The sequence below is a fragment of the Mustelus asterias genome, chromosome 20 (genome assembly GCF_964213995.1).
Source record: "Mustelus asterias chromosome 20, sMusAst1.hap1.1, whole genome shotgun sequence".
Lineage (NCBI taxonomy): Eukaryota > Metazoa > Chordata > Chondrichthyes > Carcharhiniformes > Triakidae > Mustelus > Mustelus asterias.
This window is the reverse complement of record NC_135820.1, coordinates 73,074,385-73,091,072: the sequence shown is the minus strand read 5'-3', so window position 1 is coordinate 73,091,072 and position 16,688 is coordinate 73,074,385. Positions and strand designations below refer to the sequence as shown.

The following is a 16,688-nucleotide window of genomic DNA, read 5'->3' as shown; positions in this document are numbered from 1 at the left end:
AGAAATGCACCCATGAGGAAGTAAATAAGCACTTGAGGGAGAAAGGAATAGGCGGCTATTTTGATTTGGGTTCTATGAAAAGGGGTGGAGAGTGGTACATTTGGGGTGCGGGGCTAGTTTCTGTGCTGTAAAAATTTGGTAATGGACCTGCAGCCAGTTGCAATAAAACTTTAATAAATTCTGGAAAGCCTTTCACTCTTATTTTTCGGGCCCTTCTGGTTATGAATTCTGCAGCCTGACACACATTGGCAGACTTCCATTAGATCATTCTTTATACAAAAGAAAAATGCCTGCAATGTGATTTCTCTGCTGCAACCAGCAACTTAATGGACACACCATGGTCCAGTGATCTTCGAGCAGCTTAGCTACAGCGTGCGTACATAAATCCTGGGAGACTTCAACCACTGCAGACCACGTCACTTCAAGCTAGGCACACATGGAATCATAGCGTCCCTACAGTGTAGAAGGAGGCCATTGCACCAACAACAATCCCACCCTACCCCTGTCCCCATAACCCAATGTATTTACCCTGCTAGCTCCCCTGACACTAAGGGTCAATTTAGCATGGCCAATCAACCTAACCAGCACATCTTTGGACTGTGGGAGGAAACCAGAGCACCCGGAGGAAACCCACGCAGACACGGGGAGAATGTGCAAACTCCACACACAAAAAAGAAAGACTTGTGCTTACATAGAACTTTTCACAACCACCAGACGTCTCAAATCAAGTACTTTTTTTTGAAATGTAGGAAATGCAGCAGCTGATTTGTGCACAGCAAGATCCCACAAACAGCAATGCGATAATCGGTCTTTGTGATGTTGATGAAGGGATTAATATTGGCCAGAGCCAGAAAGATTGGAGCTCCAATTTACTCCCTTGGTGCACACTGGAGTGATCCACGGTGCTCAATATTATGTATGCCCCTCTGCATTAAGGGTGCATAAAGGGTCGGTTTGGTAACTTGAACACTGGGAGCTCTTTATTTGAGGTGGGCACTCATTCACAATCAGATCTTAGACTGCCCAACTGGGTCCCACGCTGGGAGGAGCTCATTTCCCCAGAATCACCTGACCCGCACTCTTAAGAGGGCAGTCCACAACCCAAACCCCAACATATAATTTCGACACATACATCACACTCAATCCCATAGAGCTGTGGGACTTGAAGCTGAAACCTTGTTATTCAGAGCATTCTACCAACTGAGCCAATGGCTGACACCCAGAAACCGGAGCGTGAAGCGGAACTCGTGCAAATTCTAAGGAAAATACTAATTAAAATTCTGCCGTGGCCAGAAAGAAAAATCGGAAACCAAATTCTTGCCCTGAAAACCTGCGACTGGTGTAGGTGGAGAACATAGGAACAGGAGCAGGCCATTCAGCCCTCCAAGTCAATTCCATCATTCAGTCAGGACACCTAACTCCATCCTGTGCCTGAGCTCCATCCACCCATAGTACATAGAAACTAGAAGCAGGAGGAGGCCATTTGGCCTTTTGAGGCTGCTCCGCCATTCACCCTGATCATGGCTGATCATCGAATTCTATATCCTGATCCCATCTTTCCCCCATAGCCCCAAGAGCTATATCTAATTTCTTCTTGAAATCAGACAACGTTTTGACCTCAACTACATTCTGTGGTAGTGAATTCCACACATTCGCCACCCTCTGGGTGAAGAAATTTCTCCTCACCTCAGTTCTAAAAGGTTTACCCCTTATCCTCAAACTGTGACCCCTAGTTCTGGACTCTCTCCACCATTGAGGACATTCTTCACTTTTGTGACCCTTACCTAGTGAAAACACATCAATCTTAGGGCCGAATAGTCCATACTGAAGTCTGCGTTTGGTGGTTGACGTGGAAGTTGGAATGATTCCCATTGTGCAGGAGTCAGGAAGATTCTGCCCAGCGTCTGGAGAGGCTGGACAAACTAGGATTGTTTTTTCTGGAGCAGCGGAGGCTGAGGGAGACCTGATAGAAGTCTATACAATTATGTGAGGCATAGATGGGTTTGGCAGTCAGAATCTTTTTCCCAAAGTTGAAATGTCTAACACTAGGGGGGCATGCATAGAATCTACAGTGCAGAAGGAGGCCATTTGGCCCATCGAGTCTGCACCGACAACAATCCCACCTTGGTCCTATCCCCTTAACTCCACATATTTATCCTGCTAATCCCCTGACACTAAAGGTCAATTTAGCATGGCCAATCAACCTAACCGCACATCTTTGGACTGTGGGAGGAAACCGGAGCACCCAGAGGAAACCCACGCAGACACGGGGAGAACGTGCAGACTCCACACAGACAGTGACCCAAGGCCAGAATCGTACCTGGGTCCCTGTGAGGCAGCAGTGCTAACCACTGTGCCACCATGCCACCCCAAGTACAGACTGAGTACAGACTAGTTGATTTCAGGGAGGGGAGAGGAGGGAGGAATAGGGAACGGTCTTAAAAGTAAGACAGCAAAAATAAGTTAAATGAAATCAGGAGCAGTTCAGATTAAAATCTATTATTTACAGAGTTTCAATTCACATTAAAAATGCAAAGCAGAAGGATTAAAGTGGGAGTCCATTTATCACAATGCAAACAGTGTGTTTGTCCCTGTTGGCGGAGATCCAAAGATTTTTTTTCTCTGTGTCCCATTTACATTGATTACCGCCAAAGCACTCTTTGACACTTGTGGATTTTAATTCCTCCAGGGATTCATTAGTCTGAGCCTAAGACAGTGTGAGTCAATTAGAAAAAGACATGACCATTATTAGCTCTCTCTCACCAATGGACAGCTCCGGGCAATTACCTGATCCAAAATTATAGTAATCTGCTTCTTTATTTAACAACATGTTGCTGCGGATCACTAATAACGAAGCATCGGATAGTTACTCTGAGACAAATTTAATTTCTTGCTTTATCCTCCAGCTCGACTAAGTCCCACCTTCTTTCATTCTGCTGTGGAAAGGCTGTGGCATAGAGGAGACAGAGGAGACTGCAGTCTCTAAGCTCCAGATGGAGTGGATGGGAAGGCGCCATTCTCCCTTGGGGTGGAATCCATCACCAGGGGGCATAGATTCTGATTAGTAGGTTCAAAGGGGATTAGAGAATACTATTTTCACCCAGAAGTTGGCAGGGATTTGGAATGGAACCCACAGCCTGAAAGGGTGGTAAACACAGAAAAGGTAGAAGGATAGGGCGGCACGGTGGCACAGTATCTTTCTATCAGACACTTTATTGCAGCCCTTTGGTCTTCAAGAATCATAGAATCCCTACAGTGCAGAAAGAGGCCATTTGGCCCATCAAGCCTGCACCGACAACAATCCCACCCAAGCCCCATCCCCGTAACCCCACGTATTTACCCCACTAATACCCCATGACACTCAGGGGCAATTTACCATGGCCAATCCAGCTAACCCGCACATCTTTGGACTGTCAGACTTTAACTGTAGCTCCCATTTGCCACTCAGCAGGGTGAGGTGGTGGTGTGAGATGAGTGTGCTGCTGCTTCTGAGTGGGTGGGGAGGGAATGGTTTGGTGTCCAGAATGAGGACGACACCATATGGGGGCACTCTGCCCGTTTGGTGCTGACCTCCTTATATCATTATCCCACCTTCCTGGACATCTCCACTTCTAATTGCTTCACTCCCCCCTCACCTCCTCCACGCTCTGACTGATATCTCTTTCCATTTCTTTGATTTCTCTCACTGTCTCAGCCTATTGTCACGTCTGCACGTTATCATGTCTCTTTGTGTGAATGAAGAAGTATCTCGTAAGCCAGCCCCACAAACCTCCAATTTCGACCTCTCGTACTCCCCCAATTTCCATCTCTCCACAGTCACCAGGCGCAGCTTGAGCTGATTGGACCCTGAGGGCAGGAATTCCCTTTCTAATTATCTCCACCTCACTACCTCTTCCTCCTTCTTTAAACCTTCCTGAAAACTATTCAGACGACTGAAATATTGGGTGGAATTCTTCGGCCGCGCTGGTCTAAAAGCCGGAAATTCCCGCCCGACCGTCAATGGCGTTTCACATTCTCCGCAACCCGCCAGTTAAAATTCCAGTGGTGGGTGGGATGGGAGAATCGCCCCCATTAACTCTCTCTCCACATATGTTGCCAGACCTGCCGAGTGCTGTCAGCATTTTCTGTTTTTTATGTCAGATTTCAAGTATCCGCATTATTTTGCTTTTGTAATGTTATTTGTCCAAGGTTTAGGTCACCAGTCACACCATTCATAGCTTTCTAGATCAAATATATAAGCATCTGAAGAATAAAGGTACCAATGGGTAAGGAGAAATGGGAGTAGATGGACCCAATGTGAAAGTATTGCTAGCACAAACACAGCGGGCCAAATAGCCTCCTCCTGTCTTGAAGCTTCTATAATTTGGTGATAATGTCAGTCAATGCAAGTTCTCTCAGACTTGAAAGGTGGGATTTTCCAGCCACGCTCGCCCCCAAATGGGAAAATTCCCACCCATGGATACCAGACCTTTGCAGAGTCCGCTACCCCCCACCCCCCTCACTACTAATCCCATGGCAGGTGGGACGGGAAAACTCCCCCCAGAGGCTCAGCCTGCTGGCCAAACTGGTGAAGTTTTACCCACAAGGAGAAGTTAAAGGAGAAGGGAGCGGCACAGCGGCACAGTGGTTAGCAGTGCTGCCTCACAGCGTCAGGGTCCCGGGTTCGATTCCCGGCTTGGATCACTGTCTGTGTGGAGTTTGCACATTCTCCCCGTGTCTGGTGGGTTTCCTCCGGGTGCTCCGGTTTCCTCCCGCAGTCCGAAAATGTGGGGGTCAGGTTGATTGGCCATGATAAATTGCTCTTTAGTGCAGGGGAATGTCAGAGTGATCAGCAGGGTAAATATGTGGGGTTACGAGAATAGGGCCTGGGTGGGATTGTTGCCATGCAGACTCGATGGGCAGAATGGCCTCCTTCTGCACTGTAGGTAATCTATGATTCTATGAAAATAACATGTATTCCGTATCCACTTCTGGAGAAACCAAAACTAGAGGAGATGAATATAAGATGGTCACGAGTAAATCCAATAAGGAATTGAAGAGGAACTTCTTCACCCAGAGGCTTGAAAGAGTGTGGAACATGAGTGAGTTGTTGAAATGAATAACATTGATGCATTCAAGAGGAAGCTAGATAAAAAAAAACACCAGAAGGGAACAGAAGATATGCTGACTGACTGAGATGAATTAAGGGGAGCCTTATGCAGAGCATAAACAGTGGCCTCCGGGAGTATTCTGGCTGAGAGGCTGTGCTGTACATTCTATGCCCCCTAGGCCACTGCAAGCGTGGATGGAGAATTTGGTGCTAGAAACTAGAAAGAGTGCAGAAGAGATTTACTAGGATGCTACAGGGACTTGATGGTTTGAGTTATAAGGAGAGGCTGGATAGACTGGGACTTTTTTCCCTGGAGCGTAGGAGGCTGAGGGGTGATCTTATAGAGGTCTACAAAATAATGAGGGGAATAGATCAGCTAGATAGTCAATATCTTTTCCCAAAGGTAGGGGGAGTCTAAATCTAGAGGGCATAGGTCTAAGGTGAGAGAGGAGAGATACAAAAGTGACCAGAGGGGCAATTTTTTCACACAAAGGGTGGTGAGTGTCTGGAACGAGCTGCCAGAGGCAGTAGTAGAGGCGGGTACAATTTTGTCTTTTAAAAAATGTTTAGACATTTACATGGGTAAGATGGGTATAGAGGGATATGGGCCCAATGCGGGCAATTGAGACTTGCTTCGGGGTTTAAAAAAAAGGGCGGCATGGACAGGTTGGGCCGAAGGGCCTGTTTCCAGGCTGTAAATCTCTATGACTCTAAATCTCCGTTCACTGCAGCGGGACTGGAGAATCCTGCTGATGTGAACGGCCGGAGAATTCCAGCCTATGTAAATTTAAGCGTTTTTGTTTAATTCGATGCTGGCCACAAGGTAATATCCGGATGGCAACGGAACGCTTGGCAAATAGAAATACTTGTGAAACATTTTAAATCGAGACAAGCTGTTTGATTCTTTGTTAGTCAGATTGTAACGTACCTTTTTGGTTTTGTCCATGGCCTTCAGAATGGAGATATTGAGTTGTTCCAGAGCAGACAGGACACTTTCATATTCCCCTAAATGTTCAGAAAAATACTCTAGAGAAACAACAAAAAACAAAAGCTTTTAATCTTCTCTTCCGCAAAGCTTCAGGGCAACTTATTTATTTGCACCAAATTGCCCTATAAAGAAAGAAGGTGCTTCTAATAATTCGCAACCTCAGGATGTCCCGCAATGTTTTACAACCCAGTCAAATGTACTGAAGTGCAGTCGCTACTTGGAGATGTGGCAAACAAGTGAGCACAGCAAGCTCCCACATACAGCGCCGTCATACTGACCAATCAGCTTATGGCCACTTGAGAGGGGCCTTACTTTAATGTCTCATGCAAAAGATGGTTGATGAGGAGAGTCTGAGTAGACTGGGACTATACTCATTGGAATTCAGAAGAATGAGGGGAGATCTTATAGAAACATATAAGATTATGAAGGGAATAGATAAGATAGAAGCAGGGAAGTTGTTTCCACTGGCAGGTGAAACTAAATCTCGGAGGCATGGCCCCAAGGGGAGCAGATTTAGGGCAGCGTTGAGGAGGAACTTCTTCACCCAAAGGGTTGTGAATCTGTGGAATTCCCTGCCCAGTGAAGCAGTTGAGGCTACCTCATTGAATGTTTTTAAAGGCAAGGATAAATACATTTTTGAACAGTAAAGGAATCAAGGGTTATGGTGAGCGGGCGGGTAAGTGGAGCTGAGTCCACTAAAAGATCAGCCATGATCTTATTGAATGGTGGAGCAGGCTCGAGGGGCCAGATAGCCTATTCCTGCTCCTAGTTCTTATGTTCTAACTCTAACAGTGCAGGACTCCCTCGAAACGTAAGCCTAGAGTTCGATGCTCAAGTCTCCGGATTGTGAGTTAAGTCCGCAACTTTCCGACACAAGGCTCCTCGTGTACCACAGAGAGAGAGGTGGATACACATTTGAAGGAATTGGCAACTGAGTCTTAGATGTTAAATGTTAATCTGACCCACCTATGGGAAGATTGATGGGGGTTCATAGACATAGAAACATAGAAGATAGGAGCAGGAGGAGGCCATTTGGCCCTTCGAGCCTACCCCACCATTCATCACTATCATGGCTGATCATCCAACTCAATAGCCTAATCCTGCTTTCCCCCCATAACCTTTGATCCCAATCTCCCGAATTTGGATTCAATGTTAGTTTTAAACCTCGTGTAATTTTATACTGCTTCGAAATCAAGAGTGGCCGGTCGCATGGCGCCCTTCAGAGGTGGGCTAAAATTCCCTCCTTTGATTCTGTGTCCAGTCAGGCAAACCCGAGATTCTTTTCCATCCCTGTCCTTATTCCCACATTTGGGAATAAAAGATAGCCGCTTGATAAATCATAACAGCCTGAGGAGCAAGGAGGGAAATTGGATTCAATTCGTTGGGGACAAATCTCAGCGCGAGTTGGATGGGCTGAATGGCCTCTTTCCGTGCTGTAAACTTGTGGTCTGCCAGTTGAGTCGCAAAAGGAATGCTGCAATTGGCTTCAATGTTCTTGAGCTAAGGAAGGTTGAATTGACACGAGGAGTGCTGCTTTTTCACTAACAGCCTTTTGCGTGTGTGTTTTTTTCTCTTTCATGGGTTGTGAGTGGTACTGGCAAGTTTGTTGCATGCCTTGAATTGTCCTTGAGGGGGTAGTGGTCAGCCGTCTGGTGTAGGAACACTCACAGTGCTGTTAGGAAGGGATTTCAGAATCACAGAATAATACAGTGCAGAAGAGGCCCTTTGGCACATCGACTCTGCACCGACGCATGAAAGGCCCTCACCTGCCCACCTAATCCCCCTTGCCAGCACTTGGCCCATAGCCTTGAATGTTATGACGTGCCAAGTACTCATCCAGGTACTTGTTAAAGGATGTGAGGCATCCCGCCTCCACCACCCTCCCAGGCAGCGCATTCCAGACCGTCACCACCCTCTGAGTAAAAAGGTTTTTCCTCAAATCCCCCCTCAACCTCCCACCCCACACCTTTAACTTGTGTCCCCTCGTAACTGACCCTTCAACTAAGGGGAACGGCTGCTCCCTATCCACCCTGCCCATGCCCCTCATATAATCTCGAACACCTCAATCCGGTCGCCCCTCAGTCTTCTCTGCTTCAGAGAAAACAACCCAAGCCGATCCAACCTCTCTTCATAACTTAAATGTTCCATCCCAGGCAACATCCTGGTGAATCTCTGCTGCTTTCCAGGCTTTTGACCCAGTGACAGTGAAGGAACAGCGACATATTTCCATGTCAGGATGGTGTGTGGCTTGGAGGGGAATTTTCAGATGCTCCCCTGGGTCTGTTGCCTTTGTCCTTCCGGGTGGTAGAGGCCATGGTTTTGGAAGGTGCTGTGTAAGGAGCTTTGGTGAGTTGCTGCAGTGCATCTTGTAGATGGTAGCACTGCGTGCTTAAAGTGGTTGATGAGGTGCTTAACAAGCAGATTGCTCAATCTTGGATGGCGCCAGCTTCTTGAGTGTTGTTGGAGCTGCACTCACCCAGGGTAGTGCTCCATCACACTCCTAACTTTTGCCTTGTGGATGGTGGATAGAATTTCAGGAGATGAGTTACTCACTGCAGGATTCCCAGCCTCTTGCCTGCTATAGCTACTATAGTATTTATATGGCTGGTCCGGTTTGTTTCCTCCCACAGTCCAGAAACATGCAAGTTAGGTGGATTGGCCATGCTAAATTGCCCCTTACTGTCCCAAGATGTGTAGGTTAGATGGGTTTGCCATAGGAAATGTGTGAGGTTACAGGATAGGGCCTGGGTAACATACACTGTCAGTGGGTCAGTGAAGGCTCGATGGGCCAAATGGCCTCTTCTGCACTGTAGGGATTCTATGATTCTGAAGAAAACTGTGACATATTCCATAAAAGAAAGGACTCAAGTCTCATGAATGTACAGTGAACATGGGGCAGGACCTTGAAGGGTTATCTGTGTTCATTGAGTGTGCACTAGAATGCTTCAGCAGTAGATTGTTGGTAAAAAAAAATAAGTAACACGCTGTTTTTTAATGCCTCAAGTTAGGAAAAGAAAGGTAGATTTATACTTGTATTGGTAAATATTTGATATAAGGTGTAGTTTTAAGTAGGTTTAATTTAGTGTTCCTGTGTAAGGAAGGGTTAGATTCATGCTGGACCAAGGTGTGTGAGTTGGGTTTCAGTTCCAACTGTGCTTCTTTTGTGCTTAGAGAGGGTTATGGCATGAAAAGTAAATGAATTGGTAGAAGAATAAAGTCATTGCTTAGCAACCAGGGGCCCTTTTTAAGTAGAAAGACTTTTTAAATTTAGTTTTAGCGGAATTTGTTTGCGATTTTATTTTATTTATTCATGGGACATGGGCGTCGCTGGCTGGCCAGCATTTATTGCCCAACCCTGTGGCTCTGGAGTCACATGTAGGCCAGACCAGGTAAGGACAGCAGATTTCCTTCCCTAAAGGCATTATTGAACCAGATGGTTTTTTCCAAAAATCAACAATTGTTTCATGGTCATCAGTAGATTCTTAATTCCAGATATTTTTTATTGAATTCAAATTCTGCTGTGGCAAGATTTGAACCTGTGTCCCCAGATCATTAGCTTTCTAGATTAATATTCTAGCGATAATACCACTAGGCCATCACCTCCCCTTGTTGGAGAGTGAACATCTCTCAACTGTGCCAGTAGAAAGACTGGGAAGGTCAAGGAGGCTGCAAAGAGGCAGACTTCCCAAAGAACCAGATACAGTTCAGACAACCATGGAATTTGGACAGAAAGAATGTTTCAGGAAGACTGAAGTTAAGGGAACAGAGATCATGAAGAGAAACAAGGTACTGTTCAGAGGAGAATTCAAGGGAAATGCAGACAAAGTGTTGTGAGTTTAAGAGACAGCTGCAGTAGCCAGATTTAAAGTGGGAAAGCAGACTTCAGAGGTAAACCAAATGTTTGGTGCCATCTTAATACAGTCTGGGAATCAATAGTTAAAGCAATCGTGAAGAATTGGTGCAACCATCAAGACAAAGGAACTCTGAAGGGAGAAGGTGTAAAACTTGTAAGCGAATCCTTGATGGACAAACAACTGAGAGAAAGCACTATTTAAAAGAAGATTTGAAGGTGTCTTTTTGAAAGTGGAATTTAAAATCACTTGTGTGGAAGCTAGATTTCAGTGAGGCTGACAGTATAAAGATCATCCAGGGGGATTCCGAGGAGAAATTCATAGGAACTTGCTTAGGTTCAGAGTGGAGTGTGTGTTTGGCTACAGCCAACCAGTGTGTTTAAAGGGACTTTGTGTTACTGAGACCATTATAGCTTAAGATATACCTTGTAATCCATGTTATCCACAAAATCTGTGTATATTGGCAAAGCTAAGGGGATGTAAGGGAGTATTGCATCATAAGTAACCCTTTCATATTTAATAATTTTTTTCTTGTTAAGAACTAATTAGTGATCCCGTGACCCTGTTCCTCCATTTTTTCTAAAAAAGAAGTAAAAGTTACAGTCTTTAAGAATAGAATCCTGACAGTGCAGGAGGAGGCCATTTGGCCCATTGAGCCTGTACCGACAACAGGCTCTATCCCCATATCCCCATGCATTTACCCTGACAATCAATGTGTTTAGCTTGATAATCCCCCGGCATGTCTTTGGACTGTGGGAGGAAACCGGAGCACCCGGAGGAAACCCATGCGGAGATGGGGAGAACATGCAAACTCTGCACAGAGAGTCACCTGAGGCTGGAATCGAACCTGGATCCCTAGCGCCATGAGGCAGTAGTGTTAACCACTGTGCCACCGTGCCACCCCTTTTGAGGCAGGGTTCCATTCTGGGATCTTACTGTCCAGTTATAACATCAACTGAGATTGTAACACTCACTAAAACAGATCTTTCCAATATAAAGACTCAATTTCATTCCCTGTCTATCAGCATATAATTCATTTCGAAAAAAATCAATTCTTCTTCACAATGGCTTAATCTCAATCCATGTCCTCCTCAGAATTAAACTCTCTTTCTCGTTTAGGGTGCTTGCCAGTAATTTGTTGCTTTTGTGCTAAAGTAACTCATTATAGATTGCAATTTTGTAGGATTATAGGGATGCCGACATCAGGCGAGGCATTTGAAGCTGAGTGTTTGTGTTTACAATCCTGATGAGAGCACAACATTCATCACAACATGCACAGCAAGTTGCTGGTTCCACTCTTCACAAAGGTCCACGCACAGACACAAATAGCGAGCTGAATACCATCACCGCAGCGTGCATCCAGGCGCAGTTTGAAAGGTTCAGCAACCTTCAACACGACTATCGTGGTAAAAAATAGGCTTCTAGTCTATCCGACCTTATACAGGGACGGGTACTGTTGGAATCAAGCTGAAAGGAGATCGGGACATTTGTCAGCAGCTGGTTTTTCTTGTTTGTGGTTCGTAGAATTGAAAGCACGTGGAGTCAGATCCATCCCACGCGAAACACACCCAGAGGTGCTGCTAATCTGGTGACCTGAATCCTCCCTCCAGCCTTTACAGCATCACTCTCAAGTCACTTCAATGGTTCTAACGCACTTTGGAACATCCTGAGTTTGTGAAAGGCATTAAATAGATGCAATTCTCTCCTTCAATCATTCTTTCTCTTTTGGTTACGGTCTCTGTTAGATCAAAGTTTATTTCATTGGTATTGTAACCACTTTCTGCCTTGTATAAAGAAAAGCGTGTGTGAATAAACTTTGCTTGAAAAATTCAGCATTTAGAAGCCACCCAAATCCTCGGTCAAACAAAATCCAAAATGTCACTTCACAGGAAAATATATCATTTTCATCATATACAAACACAGAAATATAGATGAACACACATACCTTCCTACAATTAGGGGACTTAGGGATGGGCAACAAGTGCAGGCCTTGCCAATGGTGCCTACATCCCATAAAAGGATAAATTAATTAAAATGCCACTCACCAACAGATTGCAACCTCATATGATATAGAGTCGTCATAGAGGTTTACAACATGGAAACAGCCCAACTTGTCCCATGCCACCCTTTCTTTTAACCACTAAGCTAGTCCCAATTGCCTGTGTTTGGCCCATATCCCTCTACACTCATCTTACCCATGTAACTGTCTGAATGTTTAGTACTGTAGAGGATCAGAAGGAGCTTGGGGTCCGGGTCCATAGGACTCTAAAATCGGCCCCGGAGGTAGAGAAGGCGGTTAAGAAAGCGTATGGTGTGCTGGCCTTTATCAATCGAGGGATTGAGTTTAGGCGTCCGGGGATAGTGATGCAGCTATATAAGACCCTCGTCAGACCCCACTTGGAGTACTGTGCTCAGTTCTGGTCGCCTCATTACAGGAAGGATGTGGAAAAGATTGAAAGGGTGCAGAGGCGATTTACAAGGATGTTGCCTGGATTGAGTGGCATGCTTTATGAGGATAGGCTGAGGGAGCTCGGTCTTTTCTCCTTGGAGAGACGTAGGATGAGAGGAGACCTAATAGAGGTATATAAGATGTTGAGAGATTGGGTGGACTCTCAGAGGCTTTTTCCCAGGGTGGAAATGGCTGCTACGAGAGGACACAGGTTTAAGGCGCTGGGGGGGGTAGGTACAGGCGAAATGTTAGGGGGAAGTTTTCCACACAGAGGGTGGTGGGCAAGTGGAATCGGCTGCCGTCAGTGGTGGTGGAGGCAAACTCAATAGGGTCTTTTAAGAGACTCCTGGATGAGTATATGGGACTTAATAGGATGGAGGGTTATAGGTAGGCCTAAAAGGTAGGGATATGTTCGGCACAACTTGTGGGGCCAGAGGGCCTGTTTTGTGCTGTAGTTTTTCTATGTTTCTATGTTTCTAAAAGACAAAATTGTACCCACCTCTACTACTGCCTCTGGCAGCTTGTTCCCTCACGATCCTCTGTGTGAAAAAATTGTCCCTCTGGACCCTTTTGTATCTCTCCCCTCTCACCTTAAACCTATGCCCTCTAGTTTTCGACTCCCCTACCTTTGGGAAAAGATATTGACTATCATTATTATTTTATAGACCTCTATAAGATCACCCCTAAACCTCCTACGCTCCAGTGGGTCCTGTGACCCACACTTGAATACCTTGCTGGAAAGAAAGTTGTGCAGCAAATATTAAGGGTTAGAGAGAAGACACAAGTGCACCAATGGCTATGTCTTATGATGATCACATGATATAGGAGCAGAATTAGGCTATTCAACCCGTTGAGTCTGCTCCGCCATTCAATCACGGCTGATAAGTTTCTCAACCTCATTCTCCCACCTTTTCCCCGTAAAATCCCTTTACCAATCAAGAACATATCTATCTCTGTCTTAAATGCACTCAATGACCTGGCCTCCACAGCCTTCTGTGGCAATGAATTCTACAGATTCACCACCCTCTGGCTGAAGAAATTCCTCCTCATCTCGGTTCTAAAGGGTCGTCCCTTTACTCTGAGGCTGTGCCCTCAGACCCTAGTCTCTCCTAATGGAAACATCTTCCCCACGTCCACTCGATCCAGGCCTCGCAGTACCCTGTAAGCTTCAATGAGATCCCCTCCTCATCCTTCTAAACTCCATCGAGTACATACGCAGAATCCTCAGACACTCCTCATACGTCAAGATTTTCAATCCCGGGATCATTCTCATGAACCTCCTCTGGACTCGCTCCAAGGCCAGCACATCCTTCCTTAGGTATGGGGACCAAAATTGCTTACAATAGTCTAAATGTGGTCTCAACAGACCTGTGACATCCTGGGTGTGCACACATTATAAAATAAACAAAGAATCTCACTTTACTTTAACAAGAGACATTGGCCTCTTCAAGTGATTGGCAAGGTGCGAAGAGTGGGGAAGAGCTGACTCACTTTCCCTGACATTGTTTGCACTTTGCACCACAACAGCCCCCAGATAATTGACGCACAACATCGCTCTACGTGTCCCAGTGAAAAAAAAATAGCCAGTAGCTTTGTCTATCTTTACAGCTGAAGAATCAGATTTGACAGATACAGTGCAGATTAACCGAGAACATGGCAAAAATCCCTTCAGAAGAAACAACAAGGAATCTGAGGGCTGTTAAAGTGCCTGCGTAACAAGTTATTGCTGTCACAGCTCCCCCGGGAGTCACACAGACATAAATCACTGGAAAGGCAAAAGGACGTTCAGCATTCGAAAGAAGGGAGGGGAGAATGAAACTGCTGACTTACCACACAATTCCTCTGTGTCCAAATTGCTGTTTAAGGAGAGAGTGAGAATGGATTACAACAATGGTTTTAGCAATGGTTCGAATTGTTTTAATCAATGTTAATCATAAATATTTAATACAATGGTGTAAACTACAAGCCTTCCACTAGACTATTTCAGTTTGATGCCTTCAGCCTGAAATAATCAGTAGATCACAGGCGGCACAGTGGCACAGTGGTTAGCACTGCTGCCTCACAGTGCCAGAGACCTGGGTTCGATTCCTGGTTTGGGTCACTGTCTGTGCAAAGTCTGCATGTTCTCCCAGTGTCTGTGTGAGTTTCCTCCGGGTTTCCTCCCACAGTCTGAAAGACGTGCTGGTTAGGTGCATTGACCCGAACATGCACCAGAGTGTGGCGACCAGGAGATTTTCACAGTAACTTCATTGCAGTATTAATGTAAACCTTACATTTGATTTGATTTATTATTGTCACATGTATTAACATACAGTGAAAAGTATTTTTTCTTGCACGCCATACAGACAAAACATACCGTTCATAGAGAAAGAAATGAGAGAGTGACGAATAAATATTTGTGACTAATAAATAAACTTTAACTTTGTGTGTTATGGTGACTGTTTTCAGCCCGTGGCACAATCCAAGGGTACGGTAATGTAACGGTCGTGTGACTGGACTCGCAATCTAAACATGACTCTACGGGCGGAAATTTCCCGTCCCGCCCGCCACGGGAATCGTAGCGGGCAGGACACTGACCTCAGGCCGGGAATGTCCGGCTTTGGGGCGAGCACGGCTGGAAAATCCCGCCCCCCCAAGGATATCATCCCATAGACCACCTTCGAAAGAAACAAACCATGAACGCAGAAGCAGGAGTAGGCCATTCAGTCCCTCAAGACTAGTCCACCAGTCGGTGAGATCACAGAAGTGATCTGTGTCTTCATTCCAGCCATCACCTCGATTTAATGTTTCTTAATCACCGCACTTAAGAAAGCCCTGTCAATCTCATTCTTGAAATTTTCAACTGAAACCTCTTGTATCAACATTTAGAGTGGTGTGGATGGGGAGGGGGCGGGTGGGGAGGAGGTGGATGGGGGGGGAGGTGGGGGGGGAGGGAGCAGGTGGGGAGGGGGCAGGTGGGGAGGAGGTGGATGGGGGGGGAGGTGGGTGTGGGTGGGGAGGGAGCGGGTGGGGAGGAGGTGGATGGGGGGGGGAGGTGGGTGGGGAGGGAGCAGGTGGGGAGGGGGCAGGCGGGGAGGAGGTGGATGGGGGGGAGGTGGGTGTGGGTGGGGAGGGAGCGGGTGGGGAGGAGGTGGATGGGGGGGAGGTGGGTGGGGAGGGAGCAGGTGGGGAGGGGGCAGGTGGGGAGGAGGTGGATGGGGGGGAGGTGGGTGTGGGTGGGGAGGGAGCGGGTGGGGAGGAGGTGGATGGGGGGGAGGTGGGTGGGGAGGGGGCGGGTGGGGAGGAGTTGGATGGGGGGGGAGGTGGGTGGGGAGGGAGCAGGTGGGGAGGGGGCAGGTGGGGAGGAGGTGGAAGGGGTGGGGGGGGGTGTGGGTGGGGAGGGAGCGGGTGGGGAGGAGGTGGATGGGGGGGAAGGTGGGTGGGGAGGGGGCGGGTGGGGAGGAGTTGGATGGGGGGGAGGTGGGTGGGGAGGGGGTGGGTGGGGAGGAGGTGGATGGGAGGGGAGGTGGGTGGGGAGGGGGCGGGTGGGGAGGAGGTGGATGGGGGAGGAGGTGGGTGGGTGGAAGGCGAATGGGGAGGGGGTGGGTGGGGAGGAGGTGGGTGGGTGGGTGGGGAGGCGAGTGGGGAGGGGGTGTGTGGGGAGGAGATTCAGATTTTCAGTTCCCTTTGTGTGGTGAGGTGCTTCCTGATTTCACCCTTGCACAGCCAAGTTCTAATTTCAAGGTTAGGTCTCCTTCTCCTGAACTTGCCCACCAGATTTAATGACTGGCAGCATTGGGCAGATGTGGCATCGTGCGAAGTGTAAAATCTACTTGGGGTGAGGTCGATTAAGCCAACAGAGTAAAATAGCCTCGTAGTCAATCACATGTCAAAGTTCTAACAGGGCTGGACAGACGTGATGCAGGGAGGATGTTTTCCCTGGTTGGGGAATCTAGAACCAGGGGACACAGTCTCAGGATATGGGGTAGACCAAGGAAGACAGACTGTCAACAAAAAAAATACAATATTAAGGAGCACAGGAAATGACGCTGGCATCCGAGTATTTGAAATATCAGGTGCGACAACTTCATCTCCAGGCCAACAAACTGAGTCCACAGCAGTTGAATTTGAAATTGTCCACTCTGGGGCGGCACGGTGGCACAGTGGTTAGCACTGTTGCCTCGCAGCGCCAGGGACCCAGGTTCAATTCCCGGCTTGAGTCACTGTCTGTGCGGAGTCTGCACCTTCTCCCCATGTCTGCATGGGTTTCCTCCGGGTTCTCCGGTTTCCTCCCACAATCCAAAGATATGCAGGTTAGGTTGATTGGCCATG

At 47.0% G+C, this 16,688-nt stretch overlaps 1 protein-coding gene across 1 annotated transcript in view; it reads right to left on the bottom strand.

Annotated features, from left to right (window-relative positions):
- The window catches only part of LOC144508633 (N-terminal EF-hand calcium-binding protein 1-like), a 144,003-nt gene that overhangs the window by 53,430 nt on the left and 73,885 nt on the right, over positions 1 to 16,688 (bottom strand). Inside the window, exons 4-5 of the mRNA XM_078236848.1 lie at positions 14,208 to 14,233; positions 6,018 to 6,115 (exon numbers count right to left, since the gene is read on the bottom strand). Of these exons, the coding sequence (XP_078092974.1) occupies positions 6,018 to 6,115; positions 14,208 to 14,233 (124 nt within the window). The remainder of the gene's footprint in view (positions 1 to 6,017; positions 6,116 to 14,207; positions 14,234 to 16,688) is intronic.